Source organism: Meriones unguiculatus, chromosome 10 (genome assembly GCF_030254825.1).
Source record: "Meriones unguiculatus strain TT.TT164.6M chromosome 10, Bangor_MerUng_6.1, whole genome shotgun sequence".
Lineage (NCBI taxonomy): Eukaryota > Metazoa > Chordata > Mammalia > Rodentia > Muridae > Meriones > Meriones unguiculatus.
In genome coordinates, this window is record NC_083358.1 from 67959911 (window position 1) to 67979462 (window position 19552).

Genomic DNA, 19552 nt, shown 5'->3' on the forward strand with positions numbered 1-19552 from the left:
TCTATCCTGGCAAGCATAACAACTACATGGAAATGATGAAAATCAATAAAAAAGCAGTTTTCCAAGTGATCAAACCATCAATACAGAGGTCCTTAGTAACTTCATGTCAGCATCATTAACTGAAAAAACAGCTCTTTGGAATAGCCAACAGTCAATAATGAAAGAGGGTGGACAATGACTTGAATTTTGTTCTTCTTTTAGGCACGGCATAATTAACACTGTCACCTACACTATGAAAAAGGAGCCTGGGAATCCTTTAGAGTATTTACCACTTTGCCCCTTGCTGTTTCCTCAGCCTGCTATAAACTGATCTTAACAAACAGCCAAAGAAAGGCATTAGAAGCTAAAACAAATGTTAGAACACATATGCATATTTGTGTAAGTAATATTTGGTTGACAGATTTAAAAAACCTTTAAAAAGATTTATTGTTTCACGTATGAGTGCAATGCTTACCAGAGGACAGAACAGGCTGTTACTGTCAGCCAAGTGAGTGCTGGGAACTGAACCAGGGTTCTCTGCAAGAGCAGCAGCCAGTGCTTTTAACTGTTCAGCTATCTCTCAGCTTCCATTTCTAATATTTTTATTTAATTTAAATATTTTCAGCGTCAGTCATCAAACCCAAGACATTGTGTGTGTTTAAAACACTTTCATTATACTCTCAAACCAACTAACAGCTTTATGAAAAGACATGTATGCTCTAAAAGACCTCAAACTAGAAACAACACTAAATTTAAAGGATACTTTTTTTTTTTTTTTAAATCAGCCTTCAACGTGTACAGAGACTTTATTCTCTGAGTCCATAAAAATTATTCAGGGCCAGATACTACTAACCCAAACCTGATGCTCTGAGTTCTATCATTGGAATCCACATAAAAAGCCAGATATGGTGGCAAGCATCTTTGAGTCTAGTATTTCTATGAGATGAGAAACAAGAGACAGACAGAAGGACCACCCAAAAGCTTGAGGCCAGCTAGCTTTGAGTATGAGATAGACAGGGGTGGGCACACACAAAATAAACAAATAAACGCCATTTTAAAAATAGGTAAAAAGGCCAGTCAGATAGCTTGGTAGGTAAAGGGGTTTGCTGCCAAGTCTGTCACCTGAGTATCCACATGGTAGAACCCACAACTGGCTTCTGCAAGCTTTCTTGACATCCACACGCACGCATATACAAAGAAATAAACAACAACAACAACAAAAATACATAGAGAAATCACTCCGCATCAACTATGTAAAATTTTGCTTACAACTGAACTACCAGTGGCCACAGTACTTAACCACAAATTATGAATTTAGTAACGGAGTAAATTTAAGTATTTATGCAGAATAATGAAGGCTCTAAAATTTACATGTATTCAACTCCTTAACAAACAAAACCAATCATTCTTATCAGTTTTTCATTAGCCAACTTAAGTCTTCAAACAGACCATAATTACTGAACGCCATTTCCTCCCAGACTAGCTTAAATAAACAAGGCTGTTCAGACAAACACTGGGAATTTCACTGGATTACGAAAAGGGGAATAGTAGCCTATGGACCTTGTATAACAGTGTACACAACAAAACGAGCAGCAGAAAAATGACCCACAAAAAGCTATGTCCAGATCCTTGGTTCTGCAGCAACTCTTAAGAGTGGCATGTTCATAGCGTGACTCTGGGCAGGCTACCAGAGAACAGTCAAAGCATCAGAGACTCAGTGTTAGGGAAACTGAATCCATACAATCAGGAGGTCTTTCAGCTTTTAGATAAAACCAGAGGAAACCTGTATCCTAGGAATAAAAATCATGGCATTATGAACAAGGTTTTAGTGTTAAGAAATACTAAAAACAAATGTTGGATAAGACTAACTGCCTCCAAAAATAAAACTGTGCTCTTCAGACAGGATAACATAATCTTGAGCCTCTGTATTAAGCTCAACTATCAACTGACCAATTAAATATTACATGGTAAAAAAAAAATTTAAGTAACTAATAGTCAAGAGATTGTAAGTCTAAAGACAATTCAGATAACAGCAAAGACTTAACTACAATTAGCACTGAGATAAAGTTATCCAATTTAAAGTTTTTAGACTTATTTCATATGTATGAGTGTTTTACCTACACGTATGTATGTGCAGCCTATGTGTGCAATAGCAACAGACACTAGAAGGCATCAGATCCCCTAGAACTAGAATTACAGATGGTAGTGTGGGTGCTCTAAACCAAAGCAAGGTATTCCAGAAGAACAGCCAATGCTAATGACAGAACCATCTTTCCAGCTCTTAATTTTATTTTTTTGAGACAGGGTCTTACTATCAGCCCAGGCTGGGATGGCAGGAGATCTGCCTACTTCTGCACCCTGAGTGTTGGGTTTAAAATCATATATCACAACATGCAGCTAAATACAAACTTATTTTTAAGGTTGCTTCCTACAGAGAGCAGATGGTAGAACTGCATTACATTTATAATGTTTAAAAACAAACTTCTTAAAATGGGTATGGTGGCTCACAGCTGTAATTGAAAGATGTGGGAGTCTAAAGCAAGACTCACTGTTTCAAGCTGGCCTAAGCTGCCTAGCCATTCTGAGATCAGTCTGTGCAATTCTGTGAAACCCTGCCTCAAATACAAATGTAGCCAAGGCTGCAGAGATGGCTCAGTAGTAAAGAGCACTGCTCTGGCTGTTCTTCCAGAGGGTCCGGATTCAGTCCCAGCACCTCCTTGGCAGCTCACAACCATCTGTAACTCCAGTTCCAGAGGATCCAACACCCTCACAAAGAAACACACACAGGCAAAACAACAATGCACATAAAATTTAAAAAGTTAATCATGAAAAAAAGTTGGTTTTTTTTTTTTTTTAAGTGGAGTGTATGTTACAGGGCTGAAGAGATGGCTCCATGGTTAAGAGCATTGGCTGCTCTTCCCAAAGACCTGGGCTCAATTCCCAGCACCCATATGACTCACAACTGTCTGTACCTCCAGTTCTAGGGGACCCAACATCCTCACACAGACACATGCAGGTAAAACACCCAATGCACATAAAATAAGAATCAATAAGTCATTTGGCCAGGCGGTGGTGAAGCACACCTTTAAACCCAGAAAAAAAAAAAAAATAGCCAAGGTGGACCGGACCTTCAACCTTCAACTTACTATGTATGTGTTAAAAGATGATGATCTTGAACTCCTGCTTCCACATCCAGAGACCAGGCACATACCACCACCCATGTATTTTCCAATCACATCTTAAATGCCCATGTTTTACCCAGGATTTTTAGATTCACAAATCATTTGGACAAAAAAAGGTGAAAGCTAACTTAATAGATGGTTTCTCTCAAAATAATCTAACACATTTCACCAAGGGCAGACTTTAACAAAGAGTAAAACCATAGGATGGTGCTGTGTTTATCCAGAAGACCATAACCAAAGTACCTGAAAGTGGGGGTGGCTTATGAAACCGAAGAGTTTGGACCATGTGCTGGCAGAGACTACAAAGGCCTGAGATGTAAAAGTACACCTCATTGTGTAAGCAGTGGAAGCCATTAACTACCAGGTCAAAGAGATTAAATACTCATGGCAAGTAAGGGAAGAGAAAAATACAAGTCAATTAAAGTGCAAAAGAGTAAACTTAGTTTTAGATCAGTTGAGTTTTTACGGGTCAAATAAAAGGTTCAGTATTGTGCTTTAGGGATCTCAGGCTTAATAAGCTGCAGTAGCAACAGTGGAAAGTTGAAAAGGAAGGAAGAGCCAAGCAAGAGAAAGACAAATGTGAGAAACTAAGCCTTTCAATATTCTGTAAAAACTAGCACATCAACAAGCTAATATGATCAATGTGTCACAGCCCTAATATTATATGTCTAAGTGTTTCCTGAGTCTGCCCCATGTTTGTGCTGTTTTCTCTAAAAAATGCGATGCAATTTTAAATTCTTCTGACTTTGATCACATCAATTTTATGTCAGTCCCCCAAATCCTGGTATGCTTACAACCTGGTACATAAGGTTTTAAATATTCAAATCTGCCATCAAATTGCAATGCAAAAATCCATTTAAATAATCTCTTCTGGAAATGAATATTAGCCCTCAAAGCCACTTGTTTGTGTCTACTATCTTCACACCACAAATAACTGATCCTTTCTCTTTCATTTTAGGAAAGATCACCAAACTCTTCATCTTCATTTAAAGTGCGTAAAATCCCTCAGATTAGGACATGGCTCTCCTGGTACTAAGACAAATTTGAATCAGTAACAAATATGACCCACACACTATACTGCTGGTCTATATATTTGTGATGGTCTACAGGGGAGTTAAGCTACTGACATGTAAAATAAACATTTGGGAACATTCACAGTACTTGAGTAATTATCTATCTATTGAAATCAATTACATGCATTTTTCATAGTATGTATCATTTTTTAAAAGTACAACCTTTTTTTTTGAGGCAAGGTCTCTTATAGCCTAAGGTGGCCTCAAAAACACTAGGTAGTAGAGCGCAGATGAGCTTCAATTCCTGATCCTCCAGCCTCTACCATACAAGTGCCAGGTTAACATGTGCTGGACCAAGTCTGACTTCGATCAGTTACACAAGTTTTTCACTACTATGTGGGATACACTGGGCTCATTTCCTATCTATAGCCATGTTATCCACACTGAAGCCCCAGCTCTGCCATTCATGTTGGGTAATTTTGGGTCTGTAACATTTTTCCTGTGCCTCATTTTCCTCATCATGAAATGGGCATTGCAGCACTTATCTGAGAGGATTCAGTGCTGTGAGTACAAGAATCAATAGATGAAAAGCCTTCCTTCAATGTCAATCCACAATGACTATGTATGTTCTACCGGGGAGTAAAAGTATGGGAATTTCTATTATGGACCTTGCATTTCCCACAATTACAAACTTTAACCCTTTAAAACATAAATTTATATTTTAAATTACATTATATGTACACTTGTGGATTATATGCACATGAAGGCAGGTACCTAACAAAGTCAAAGACACTGGATCCCTCCTAGAACTGGTGTTACAAATGGTACCAATGTGGATTCTGGGAACTGAACTCAAGTACTCTGGCCCTTAACCACAAACCCATCTTTCTAGCCCCTTCTCCCCTTCTTTTACATTAAAAAAGGAAGGAAGGAAGGAAGGAAGGAAGGAAGGAAGGAAGGAAGGAAGGAAGGAAGGAAGGAAGGAAGGGAAAAGAAACAAAAAGTTAACTGCAGTTTCAGGGCTTTCCATTCACATACTTCCATTCTGTAAGTATGTGAAGCATATTGCATGAATGAAGAGTATTCCGGGTATGTTATGATTTTGAAAAGAGGAAAAAATTAATACTGCTCGCTTCTCTTCTCTGTATCACATCTACTTAATATTTTGGGTAGCCAGCCAGTACAAGGAATCACTTCACCCCCCCACCCCACACACACAGCAGAACATTGTGAAGTCACTCTTCTGTGACACTCCAACTCTCTTTTCTGTCCTGAAGCTTTAATACTTTTGGCCTCATTTTTGTATTGTTTGCCTCGATAAATTATAATATGGAGCTGATCACTTATTAATTGGAAATATAATGGGTAATGAAGTCACGCATTAAGTTAAAGCTCAAAAGAGCTAGAGAAAGAAATACACTTGTAGGTCTGACTCACCTATCACCTGTGCTTTCAAGCAATGATTCAACGAACAGCTTCATGTCCCAGCCTCTGCCTTAACTACTAGTTTTCCCTCTGATAACAAATGCAATCCCAGATCTACTAATTTCTGATGGACTAGGAAGAACTTCTACAAAGTGGTGTGTGTGTAGGAGTCTATACTGAATCTAGTTTCAGTTCCTATTTGACAACTCCTTCAAATTTTAATTAGGAGGGTGAAACTTCTTTAGAGCAGGGATTTAGGTGACTAAGACTCCCTATAAGTATTAATTTCTTTAATTGCAAAATAAAGAGAGATTTTAGTAATACTCCAACAGTCTGTCAAACAAGTGAGGGACAGCTGACAACTACAATTAATCATCAGTAGTTTCGGGTGCTATGAATTTGGGAAAGCCAGCAGATGAGAGTAAATGAGGCATATCCAATAAGATTTCCAAACTCCGGGGTGGTCTGGCTAGTCCTTTCAATTCTGCCATAAAGAAAAATAAATTTAAACTAGAGCTGAATTATTAGCACTCATTTTCAGTAACATCACAGGAGAAGTGGCTGAACCTGTGCAGACCATGCTCTCTAAATTACAACCAACAGCTTCTGCTTCTGTCTACCCTCAATTCTTGCATCAGCCCTTCCCAGCTCAAACACGGACATGCTAAGTGTGCATACATAAAAACAAAAAACAAAAAAAACTTCGGGCTGGTGACTGATTTGGAAATAACTACCCACATAATCACCACACTCAAATGACTCTAATGCCAACACTTCCCTTCCTGAGGAAACTGAGGAGATGAGCAAGTTCAATACCACTACAGTAACTAATGGACAAAGCATGACTGGTAACCTGGCTCCAGTGTCCCTGCATTCCCCCTTGCTTCAAATGCCATATTAAAAAAGAAACACTACTACAGCAAACAGAGCTGCACAGCTAAGTCACAAAGTCAACATTCCAACATGGTGAGGGCCCTATATCAAACAAAGAATAAGGTGAACACCAGAGAAAAGACACTTTATGATTCTGACAATGAGAGCTTCAACTTCACTTCTCATGAAAACTATGGGTTTTCACTTCTTGTTGTTTCTTGTTTGAGACAGGGCCTCACTGTGACGACGCACCCACCTCAGCCTCTGGAATGCTGGAATTACAAGTATGAGTCAACATGGTCAGCACCCTGAAAATTTTACCTCATTAGTGTTAAGTAGTTACTACCAGGCAATGTGCCATCTCTGTGTGCACTATCCCTATATATTTAAAGTTCACAATGTTGAAGAGATGGCTCAGCAATGAAGTGCACTTGGCTATCTTCCAAAGGACTGAAGTTTGGTACCCAGCACCCCTGTGGGGTGGTTCATAACAACCTGTAATTCCAGCTTCAGGGACTCCAACACTCTCTTCTGGTCTCTGCACTCATGTTCACATCCCTAGACTGACACTGACACACACACACTGACACACACACACACACACACACTTATTTATTAAAACTATAGCACAAAGCAATCAGAATACACTAGTATGAAAAGAGCAGAAAGAGACACAAGAATGCAGATGGACAAGTGGAAACTGGATCAATGCATCAAGCTGGCAACACCTTAAGAACCGCAGTAAAGAGGGATAAACTCAAGGAAAATTGATTAAAGAAGCTTAGATACCTGAATTCCCTCTGCTACCTCAAGCTACTGAAACTGCTGTCCGGAGTTCAAAAAATAATCTTAGAGGAAAAAAAGTGTGTTCTCTCCTCCCCGTCACACTCTCCACACACACACACAAAATTTTTATTTCCCATGCACATAAAACAATTACAAGGAAGCTATAAGAAAAAAAAAAATATTCAGTTTGGTGGTGGTGGCAGTGTACACATTTAATCCCAACACTCCAGAAGGACAGAAGGAGAGGCAAGAGGATCTCTGAGTTCGAGGCCAGCCAAGTCTACAGAACAAGTTCCAGGGCAGTCAGTACTACACAGAGAAACCCTGTCTTGAAAAACAAAAAGAAAGGAAAGAACATTCAAAAGACAAAAAAAAAAAAAAAAAAAAAAAAAAAAAAGGAGCTAAAATTAAGATCTAAGTTGGGTGCGGTGACACAGGCAGGCAGAACTCTGTGAGTTTGAGGCAGCCGTGGTCACAAATCGAGTCCAGGACAGCCAAGGCTACACAGAAAAACCCTGTCTCAAAACAATAATAAATAAATAATCTAAGAGAAAATACATGAAATCCCCCCACCCAAAAAAAAATTAGCCTAAGCAATCCAAACTCTAAAGAAAATAAGAGGGAAAAAAATAATGTATGAATACTAATAAGACTTGTCAGAAGTGACGGTTTGAACTGTCATATTAGAAAATCCCAGCCTTCCCCCAGCATCTTGGAGGCAGCCAAAGTGTAACTTTCTTTAGCTGCCCCAAATCTCTCAGCTTATCAGATTCCAGCCACCTCTACCACGCCATCCAGGTTAAAGCAAGCAAAGTCCTGAATTGGTCTGTTCTGCCCCCTGGATCTGTATCCAAACCAAAGTAAATCAAAACAACACAAGCTTGTGGTGTCAAGGCAAGAAAGAGTTAAGAACACCACTGACCAAGATAAAGGGCATAGTCTGAAAGAAAAGCACCATGTAGAAGAGTAACTCTTCTTAAGAAAGTTACCCCAGAGAACTTTCTGAAGCCACTACAAAGTCTGCCACGGCAATGTTGCTGGCTACTACCTTCATGAGACCAACAGTAGTATAGTAGAACAGTCAACTAGTTTAAAAATTACGAGGGAAACTACTTCAATAAACGAGCATTTGACAACCATAAACAAATGGAATTATAATTTTTTTTTTTTAAGGTTTAGGAGGCATCAGCACAATGGATGAAAAGACCCTATTAGGGACAAGCTGAAAACAAGCCATTGGAGTAACTGAATGAAGACTTATGAACTGCTACAGCAGAATGGCTTCAAGTCTCTCAAGAAATGTCAAACTGCAGGTGTAATACTGCTTGGTTACAAAGGTCTCAAAAACCACTTAATTTCCACCACTTATTCACTCACATATTCTCTGACAGTTCACCCCATTGCTCTCTCTTATCTCCCACTACCATTGAACAAACTGTTCTTCCCAAGTTTCCCTCCACTTTTTGTGTAATGTTTTGTGACCCACCGAGTTTAATTTAAATTGTTTTCATGACCATGGGCACGGGGGTTAATTGCTGGAGTGCAGGAAATTTCAGTGGCTACACCACTGAAGAAAATGACTCCCACCTCCCCCAGCTCATGTACTTTTTCTTAAAAAACCAAAACAAAAGAACAATGGAGATGCTGATCTACAATGGGGCGTAGCAGAGAGACTGGTGCAACTCACAGTCAGAAGGAAGGGAACGAAGAACACAGTGCATTAGTTAACAGAAAGAAGCATGTGATTTAGGTGAAAGTGACAAGAATGTGATATAACCCTAATATGCCCATTACACAGTAAACTTATCTAATAAGCACAAACTACCAGTTCAATGGCAGAGCACTTGCTTAGCATCTGTAAAGCCCTGGGTTCAGGTAACAGCAGGGTGAAATATAAAAATAAAACTCAAACACACAAACTTTGTGGTCTCCCTGGCCCAGATCCTAGTTTATACGTTACTCATATTGACCACATCAATGAAGCTTTTTTTTCTGTCCATCTGGCCTGCACATTTAGACTAAAACAACACGGCTCTAATGTAATTTTAAAACAAGGTAAGAGGGTCCACTCCTACAGACTACTCTCTATTACTGAAGACTCTCTGTCTGGCCCATAAGACAAATAGTAGGTTCCTAGCTCCTCAGGATATGCTCCCATTTTTACCTACTGGTTTCTCCAGGAGGACCTAAGCTACAAATTCCAGAAGCGGAAGTCAAACTACAAGCTCAATTATACTCAAATTATTCTTTTTCCCACAACTTCTACCCAACAATAGCAGCAGCATCTTTTCTTAGACACCATGTAGGTTAAGAGCCCAGCCCCCCCCCCAAGCTAGACAATAAGTCATGCCTAGTGTTATAGGCCTATAATTCCAGAGCTGAAAAATTATATCAAATCCAAGGCCTGCCTAGGCTAAAGAGAAAGTTCAAGGCCAGCCTGAGGCATCACAGATCCTGTTTCAAAATAAAAAGCGAACTTTAGTGGTAGACCACTTGCCTACTCAACAAGTTTCCTAGATTCAATCTTCATTTCATTAGTATTAGTAAAAGCAGAAAGATACGTAATACGGACATTACCATTAAAAAAAATAGTAAGAGGAGCTGGAGAGATGGCTCAGAGGAACACTGGCTGTTCTTCCAAAGGTTGAGTTCAACTCCCAGCCACAGAGTGGCTCAAAACCATCTGTAGTGAGATCTGGTGCCCTCTTTTGGCATGCAAGCACACGTGCAGGCAGAACACTGTATAAATAATAAACTATTTTTAAAAATAAGAGGCTGGACAGTGGTTGTGTACATCTTTAATCCTGGCACCTGGGAGGCAAAAGTAAGTTGATCTCTGAGTTTGAAGCCAGCCTGATCCACAAAGTGAATTCCTGTATAGCCAGGGTTATACAGAAAAACCCTGTCTCAAAACCCTACAAAGGAAAGGGTAATAAAATAGGAAGACAATGTCCAAACTAGACATCTTGATGAGCCATTGGCCAAAGGAATCCTACAGTCACCCCACCTCAACCCCAAACACCACAAGCTACTGCCAAGGCTATGGGTTGCACTCCACAACCAGATGGTAAGACTCTATCACTGAAAACAACACTGAAGGTACTGCAAGAAGTCTAGCTAAAAGCCTCAGCCCTACTGACTAGCATCAGTGTACTGGAAGGTATGTGTTCTCTGTGTGCTATCAGCACCTTACTTAACCCACACCAGAGAAGCTTCTTCTTGTGTAGATGGCAATTAATAGAGACTCAGAAATGGACAATCTGCAGAGCCCTGAATGGGATGTCTTCATTAAAGGCTCAGGGATCTATGTGGAAGAGGCAGAAAGACTGTAAGAGCCAGAGGTGAAGACATTCCATACAAAGAATGTGGCAGCATGCAACTAGATACAGGTTCAAGCTAGACAGGGTCCCAGCACTGAGCAGAAGAGGACTTTGGCTCCTACCACTAACCAAGAAGCTATCTGCAATTGATACCCAATGGCAATGGGCTTTCTCCAACTGAATGTTGGGGATATATAAGTACACACATACAAACACAACCTCAACCACACTCCAGCACAGGCCCCACGCCCAACTGCCCAGGAGCAGTTGGCCAACACAAAACAGTGGTATTTTTGTTTTGTTTTTTAATTTTTTGTTTTGTTTAGGTATCTTTGTTTTGATTTTCATTTTAGTGGGAGTTTTTTAAGAATCTGAGAGGAGGCAGAAGTAGAGAAAACATGATCAAACATTGCATAAAAATTTTAATTAAAAAATAATAATCCAGTAAGAAAAAAAAATGGGAACAATGGTCACAAGTCAGAATAGTAGGTAGGCAAAGAGTAAGACTATAAGGCTGGAGAGATGGTTCAGGAGTTACGAGCACTGGCTGCTCTTCCAGAGGACCCGGGTTCACTCCAGTACCACATTTGGCTCACAACTACCCGTAAGTCGGGGATCCAGTGCCTTTTTCTGGCCTCCTCTGGCACTCCCCCCCCCCAACACACATACACATAAATGAAAATAAAATACATTAAAGGCTTTTCTTTGAAGAGAGTATCACAATGGAATAAAAATAGTTAATTTCCTTAGTTATGGGTACGTAGGCTCCAGCTTATTACTCTAAATCATATATGTACATATTTATGTATAAGCATATACATACACACAAACACGCATATGCAATTTCCACTTTTTAATGTGCTTAAATGCTTTGCCTACACATCTGTGTACTGCGTGAGTATCCGGTGCCTGTGGCGGCCAGAAGCTGGATCCCCTAGCATGAGTCACAACGGGGTTGTGAGCTGCCATGTGGAGGCTTGGAACCAAACCTAGTTCTCTACAAAACAGCAAGAGCTCTTGAGCACCAACCTATCTCTCTGGCCCTTCATTTCCATTTTAAATGTTATACTTCCTAAAGAAGAGAGAGCTAAGTAATTGTAGGTCACAACCAATACAGTCCATTTGACTATTTTTAACTTTTCAATTTGATATTAAACAGCTACTTTACATAAAACCTCATATATAGGAAGTTACTCATCATGGCAATGTTTGAAATCACTAATAGTTAGAAATAGTCTAAATGTTGATCAGTACAGAAATAATTTAAAACTATATGTAATAAGTATGTAATAAATATATGTAATAAAACTTTCACAATAAGTACTATGCAAAAATGTCACATGCACATGGCTAGCTAACATCTATTAAAAATACTGTACTGGGGGCTGAAAGAGATGGCTCAGAGGTTAAAAGCCCTGGTTGCTCTTCCAGAGGTGCTGAGCTGAGCTCAATTCCCAGCAACCACATGGTGGCTCACAACCATCTATGATGAGATCTGGTGCCCTCTGCTGGCATGCTGGCAGAACACTGTATATATAATAAATAAATAAATAAATAAATAAATCTTAAAAACAAAAACACTGTACTGGCTTGTAAACATGCAAATCTCTACATAAAAGAATGGATTAACTGGCTCAGTTTGATATTACACTTTACAACGCTGTACGAAATCTGGAATTTTAACTGCTAATTTAAACATTAGCTCAGCGAACAATACTAATTTCAAGCAACCTTGGACATTTCCAATTATACTTTCAAAATTAAGCCAAATACAAAACATAAACACACATGGTGGTGAAAACCAAGTCCTCTAACCTCTAACATGAGCTCTTTAACACACGTACTCCCCTAAGTAAGTAAATGTAATAAAATATCACTAGAAACACAAGCAAATAAATGTCTAGATTCTACAAGATGTCTGGGGATAGGCAAGAGATACTTTTCACAATAATAGAAGAAAGGCCAGGCAGGGCAGCACATGCCTTTATCTCAGCACTCAAGGGGTGAATCAAGCAGGTAGATGTCTGAGTTCTGTGTCAGTCAGAGATACAGTGAGACCTTGTCTCAGTCAAAGTAACAGGCCTGGCAGTGGTGCGGCAGGACTTTCATCCCAGCACTCAGGAATCAGAGGCAGAGTTTCAGGGCAGCCAGGGCTACAAAGAGAAAACTGTCATGAAAAAAGAAAACAAGTGGGTGGGGATGCTTGCTGGAGAGATGTCTCAGCAGTTAAGAGCACTTGCTGCTCTTGTGGAGGACTGGGGTTCAATCCCAGCACCCAGGGGGTGGATCACAACCATCTAACTCCTAATTCCACCACCCTCCGATTTCCCACATACACATAACATACATTCACACAGACACACACAAGTAATAAATAAAATAAAAACCAAAGTAATAATGACATGAAAGACAGCACTTAGCCTGTGACAAGTGTATTCAACATGGTTCACATTCACTCAATATAATACATGGGTAGAACCGACTTTTCCCCTGTACTAGACATTTTACAGCAATCTTATACAGCAATAATGGTATTTTTTTCTGTAACTATGTGCATTTTATACAATTCATTTAAAAATACAGAGATGGATTCTATGCACAGCAATGCAATGAGGAAAAAAAATCTGGAGAATATAACCACAGTTCATCAGAATGCTAAAGGAATTTATTTGAATTTTGAACAATGAATATGGATTAGTAATTTTTAAAAAATATAAAAGCTAAATACCATTAGTTTAAAAGACAAAATGATAAAAATAGACTATACAAGTTCAAAAGAAAAATATATATGCATGGTATGTACCTGACTATATCTAATATATGCATTATATGTATAATTCATAACCCTATCATCTAAACCACATGGTATAGACCTGCAGAGGAATGATTTTATATTAACTTACTCATGTTTAATGATGACCTAAGTATCAACTTTATCCTTAATGTACAAGTTTTGCTGAAAAGTAGAGAGGTAAACATTTTAGTTTTGGTTGAATTTTGGTGGAGTTTCCCCCCCTTAACAGTATATCAATAAAGCTTGAGACTTGGCTTTGGGGTGTGACTCCTAACTCAATTAGCACTACATAACCTTGGTAAGACAGAATAAAATTCACAAAACTATAAAGTCTCTACCTACAAAAATCCTAATCTAAACTATGAGAAAAATATGTACTTTTCACCTTTCTATTAAGAAATCAGGTACTCTTGCCTTCTGTGATACTTGAAATAAACATTGCAGTGGCCCACTACTGATCCTTAAGAATTCACATGAAAATACTAATAATACATAGACAAGGCACTAAGGTCTGTCACTGAAAAGGCAAAGAAAGACTATAACAGCTAATTTCTATACAGTATGTTGCAGTAACAAGCTTTAATGTATGTTAATAGTCATTATGGCTAAAGCTTTACCAAAACAACCACTTCACCCTGGCAAACCTCTCACTAAAATTACTTAGTCCACAACAAGTAAATGCGTTTGTGGACTTTTTTTTTTTTAATTCACTGAAACTGTTTCCACTAGCACAATATCCTAAGAGGCAAACAAAAGGCATGAGAAGGGAAACAGTCACTTGCTGTCTTTGAAATACAAGTACTAAAGCATGACCATTATACCATGCGCTGTCCATTTTGTGGTTTTGTTATCAACAAATTCAATAAACTTCAAACAGAAGACATTCAAGATAAAAAACCATTCCAAGAGCTGGAGAGATGGGCTCAGAAGTTAAGAGCCGGCTGCTCTCCCAGAGGATCGAGGTTCAATTCCCAGAAACCACATGGTGGCTCATAACCATCTATAGTGAGACCTGGTGCCCTCTTCTGGCCTGCAGGCACACGTGCAGGCAGAACATTGTATACATAATAAGTAACTCTTTTTTAAAAATTCTGGAAATATAAATGATTCTTGTCATTATTCCCTGAATAACACAGGGCAGATCTCTCTGTGGTGTTTGTGTTGTATCGGATAGTTTCCAAGTACACAGCAGGACGTGCAATTACAGCACTCCCTGAGGTCTTAGCTGTCTGCAGCGATTTTCTTAGAATTCTATGCTTTGATTCAACATGATCATGTAAGCACTGTCTACACAACTTTCCGTTCAGAGCTTCAGCAAAATCCTTTAAAGTCTGTCAACTTCAAGCTCCTTTTCTGAAGTCACCCTGTATGCCCAGGAGATACACAGTGATGTGATGTTTACCAGCACATACCCTGGGATGTGGCTGCCTTCAAGTCAGTCATTCTGACCCATGGGTTCCCTCATCTGTTAGGAAGAACACCTCCACTAATCTAACAGAACTACGTGAAATGAATATATACAGCACCTGCTACACTGGACACTGCTCAACTTCACTCTTACCCTTCCACAATGGCTCTCAGCCTTCCCAACACTGCGACCCTTTAACACAGTTCCTCATGGTCTTAGGTGACCCCTGTGAAAGTTCCACCCTGTTCTAGAAATAGTGTTTCATGCAAGTGTTATTTGCTCAGGACTTTCTGTTCAATACGGATTAAGCCAACCTGACTCATTTGACATTATTTCATCTAACTGTGATGTGTAAGCTGTACTTTTATATTTAATTTCTCTAAGTCAAATAGAATATAAAGTGAAGTGAAATTTGGAATAAACACCTCGACAAAATTTGGTTTAATGGTAAACCAACATTTTAAAATGGGCTCCTCACTAAGAAAAAAATGTCATGTCTTCTTACCAATCAGTAGTTTCACGTTGGTAAATACCTTACATTCTATAACTTTTAGTTCTTTTCCTGTTTTAAAGCTTTATTTTTTTATGTGTTTGCATGCATGCTAACACCACATGCATTCCTGTTACAATGGATGCCCTGGAACTGGGCTTACAGTTAAGAGCTGCCCTGCAGGAGCTGGGAATTGAACCAGGGTCCTCTAGAAGAGCAACCAGTGTTCACTGCCAAGCCATCTCTCTAGCTCCCTTTAAAGCTTTTTAAATACATAGTTATTTACTTAGTTTTCTATGTGTGCGCTTGCCTTAGTGTGGACCTATAGGTCAGAGAACAACTTTGCACGATGAGGGTTCCAGGGCTCCAACTCAGGCCCTCAAGCCTGGAAGCAAGCTTCAGGAAACATTCGCTCCAAAGCCATCTCAATGGACTTCTTTTGTTGGATTTTATTCTGCTTTGAGACAAGGTCTTGACATGTAGGCCAGGCTGTGTTCAAATTCACAACTCTCTTGCTTCTACTTCCCAGTGCTCAGATTACAGGTGTGTACCACTACAGCTGGCTTCTCTGTATTTTTAAGTCTTATTTTAAAAGCAAGTTTCTAAATATAAAGAAAGGAAATATCTGGACTAGGTGTGGCGGTGTACACCTGTAAATCCCAACGCTGGGAAGGCAGGAACAACTCAACCCCCCCACCAGAAGTTTTAGGTCAACCAGCCTAATGTAAACAAGTTCCAAGCTGGCCACGACACAAAAATCAAAAAGAAAAATGACAAGAAATTATAAAACTAATGAAAGTATTCTCTAAAGAGAAAAGCAATTATCTAAAAATACACAAAAACCATGAGCCACTAGAAACACTGTCTTGCTACAATTCCAAGCTTAACAGGAGAGTAGCCTTTGTCCACAGGTCCTGTGAAGCAATACACTTCCCTTAATGCTTCCTTTTGAACTTCTCCATTTATATCTGTGAGCCATTACTTACATAACTAAGCTCAAATTCTTAAAACCATGTAGTATTCAAACTGGAAATGACTGATTTTATACAAGTTCCACAAATCTGGGGAGGAAAAAAAAAAACACCTTCCTAATGCTGTAATCTTTTAATACAGCTTCTCATGTTGTGTTGACCCCCAATCATAAAGTTATTTCATCACTACTTCATAAATGTAATTTTGCTGTTATGAATCATAATGTAAATATCTGTATTTTTGGATGGTCTTAGGCAGCCCATTAAAGAGTCATTCCACCCCAGAAAGGTCGCACAATGTACAGGTTGAGGGCCACTGGCCTTACTGCTTACTTACAGTTAAGCACCCCAGAAAAACAAAAACAAAGAAACTCACAATTGAAATATCAATGATCAAATAATATTTTTACAGGCTTCAACACGGTACCTCAACTGCAATACTAGCAGAATAAATTAGCCACTTAAAACTTGAAAAGATGCTAGTGTAATTTAGAATGAGCTTAGTATGCACCTGGCCCTGAGCCGAAATCAAACACCAAAAACAAATCTTTGTTGCTTGAGACAGGGTTTCTCTGTGTAGCCCTGGCTGTCCTGGAACTCACTTTGTAGAACAGGCTGTCCTCAAACTCAGAGGTCTGCCTCTGCCTTCTGAGTGCTGGGATTAAGGGTGTCTGCAGCCACCACCCAGCTCCAAAAATAAATCATAGAAATATTAAAAAGAATACCTATGACTAGCTTAGACACAAGGGTATACTAACAGTAAAAAGGAAAAAGAACCACCTCAGTGCCATTTTGCATACGATCTTCCATTAGTTTCAATCCCAGTTTTAACCCTCACACATTTTAGGTTTCCAGGCTCCTCTTGTCCTTAGATTTAGACACACTGTCCACGTCAACTGGGCTACCACTAAGGCATCCGTAAGAGCTTACAAGTAACAAAGTACAGCCACATTTTGCATAGCTCTACATTCTAAAACGCTTGGTTCCCCCTCCAAACATATCAGCACCTCTAAGTACTGACTCAGAACAAAATCCAGTGACTCTAAATCGGAGCTTTAACACAATCCAAGACTTAAATGTAACTGAAATGTCATAGAACAAACTGCTGTTTTATTGATTAAGTCCTTTTAGTTTTGCCCGTTATTACCTGTTGTAATATTTTCCTCTAGCACTGGTAGGGAAAAATGTAAGATTCAATCAGAAATAGACACCAGAAGTTGTCAAAAGGATTTAAGTTAAATTTAAATGCTTCCCCCTCTTGGTAAGTCAGTTAATTTCACTAACAACTTATCGGGCAGTTCTGCAAACATAGAAATTGCCAGAAAAACCGATGCCAATAAAGAACAAGTAGATCACGACAAAAACAAACAACAAACACACTGACTTGAATTCCGACAGGATAAGGCCGTTTTGCAAGCTAATCAAAATTCTTCAGTTTATAGGTGAGTTTTTAAAATATAAAAACATATGGCAACGGTGGTCTGCAAATGTTTCTATGCCAAAGGTTTTTTGGTTGCTAGCCTATGCCTTTTGCACCTGAGACTTTATCATACAGATTCAACATTCCTTAAAAAACAAAACAAAACAACAAAAAAACCCTGGGATGTTTGACCAGTGAGCCAGATGCTGGCAAACCCAAACCATGACCAAAAAAAAAAAAAAAAGACCACCTCATGCCTACCGGGTAACTACCAATGTGCTTCTCTGTGAGCATCTTGCTTCAATTTTAAAACAGCGCTTTCATTGAGAGGAAAAGAAGTGTGGTGTGGGAGGGGGAAAAAGAGCGACGCTCGGGGGCCTAAGAGATGGTTCATTAAAAGCGCTCAGATTTCGATCCCCTGGACCACAAAAGCCATCCTGTGATTTCCACACCCGAGCCGTGGCTCGCGCCGCCGCCTACGTGCCGATTTTCCTTTTCTTAATTTAAGCAAAGATCGTCTTGAAAAGTTTCTGCCTCCGATCTTAGGGCTGGTTGGCTATCTTCCAGGCGATCACGTCGCGGAAGAGCAGGAGGACTTACAGAGCCGTCGGAGGCGTGCGCGCTTACGCCGGGAGGACGGACGGATGGATGAATGAATGGAAGCCCGGCGCGCGTGAAAGGCAGGTCTCCGGCCGGCCGCCCCGCGGCCGCGGTCTGTAGGCCTCGCTCCTCCCCCTTCCCTCCTCCATGACAGCCCAGTCCCGGCGTGGAGGGGCCCGGACAATGTGGTCCCCTTCTCGGCAGCCCCCTCCCCCGGGCCCGCGAGGTGCGCGGCCGGAGCCCGGGGCGTCCTCCCCGGCTCCCCGCGGGCCGCGCCGCGCCCCGCCCGGGCCCGCGCGCCCACCGGCTCCGCCAGCCCACCCTCCTCCTCCCCGGCTCGAGAGCGGCCCGCACGAGGACCCCGGCGGCGGGCGGGCGGGCGGCGGCGAGGCGCGGCGCGGCGGCCCCGGGCTCCCTCCGGCTCCTCTCGGGCCGGCTCGCTGTCCGCCAGCGCCGCCGACCATGGCCGCCCGCTAGCAGCCCGCCCCGCGCCCCCGGGCCCCCCGGCCGATCCCCGCGACCGCGGCCCGAGCCGCTCTCCGCCGGCCGCACCTCGGGGCCGCGCGACGCCCCTCCCCCACCGCCCCGGTGCCCGGGCCCCCACACGGCGTGTGCGCTCCACGCTGCCGCCGCCAGCCTCCCGGCGCCGAGGCTGCCCGCGGAAGGTCAGGCCGGGGGACAGGGGCCGGGCGCGGCCGGAGGCGGCGTGCGCGCCGGGAGCGCCGTCCCGCGGGGAGTCCCTGAGCAGAGGGAGCAGGAGCGCGGGGACCTCGGGGGTGGGGGCCGAAAGCAACACTCACCGGTTCCACAGTCGCCATCTTAGATCGATCTGATCGCACAACCGCTCCTGAAGGGGGGGCGAGAGGAAAAAAATGAGATTCAAACCGGATTGGCCGGCCGCTGCCCACGTGACGGACGTGTCCGTTTGGCCCTGGCGGCGCCTGCGCAAGACTGCAGCTGCGTGGGGAACGAGAGGCTTCTGGGAAGTGGAGTCTCTCTCTCTCTTTTTTTTTTTTTTTCTTAAGGCGAAGAAGTTTTTTTTTTCTTAAAAAAAAAAAAAAAGACTGATCACGTGGTCGCTGGCGAGGAAGCGCGGCTGCCGGCGCCGCGGGCGCTTGCAGCAGAGTAGGTTTTAGGCCTCTGCCGTGCAGCGGACCGAGCTGCGGCCGCCCTCACTGCGGGGCATTCCTGCCGTGCCCTTTGTCGCCCGGTCCTCCCATCTTTCCTAGAAGGTTGGGAACTGCAGGCTCAGCACACGCAAGAAGGTTTCATTTGCTTAGCGGAGGTCCTA

At 41.5% G+C, this 19552-nt stretch overlaps 1 protein-coding gene across 1 annotated transcript in view; it reads right to left on the minus strand.

Annotated features, from left to right (window-relative positions):
- Positions 1-19127, minus strand: part of Eif4e (eukaryotic translation initiation factor 4E) — a 32900-nt gene extending 13773 nt beyond the window's left edge. The window contains exon 1 of the mRNA XM_021648846.2: positions 19062-19127. Within this exon, the coding sequence (XP_021504521.1) occupies positions 19062-19079 (18 nt within the window). The 5' untranslated portion in view covers positions 19080-19127. The remainder of the gene's footprint in view (positions 1-19061) is intronic.
- Between the last annotated feature and the right edge of the window lie 425 nt (positions 19128-19552).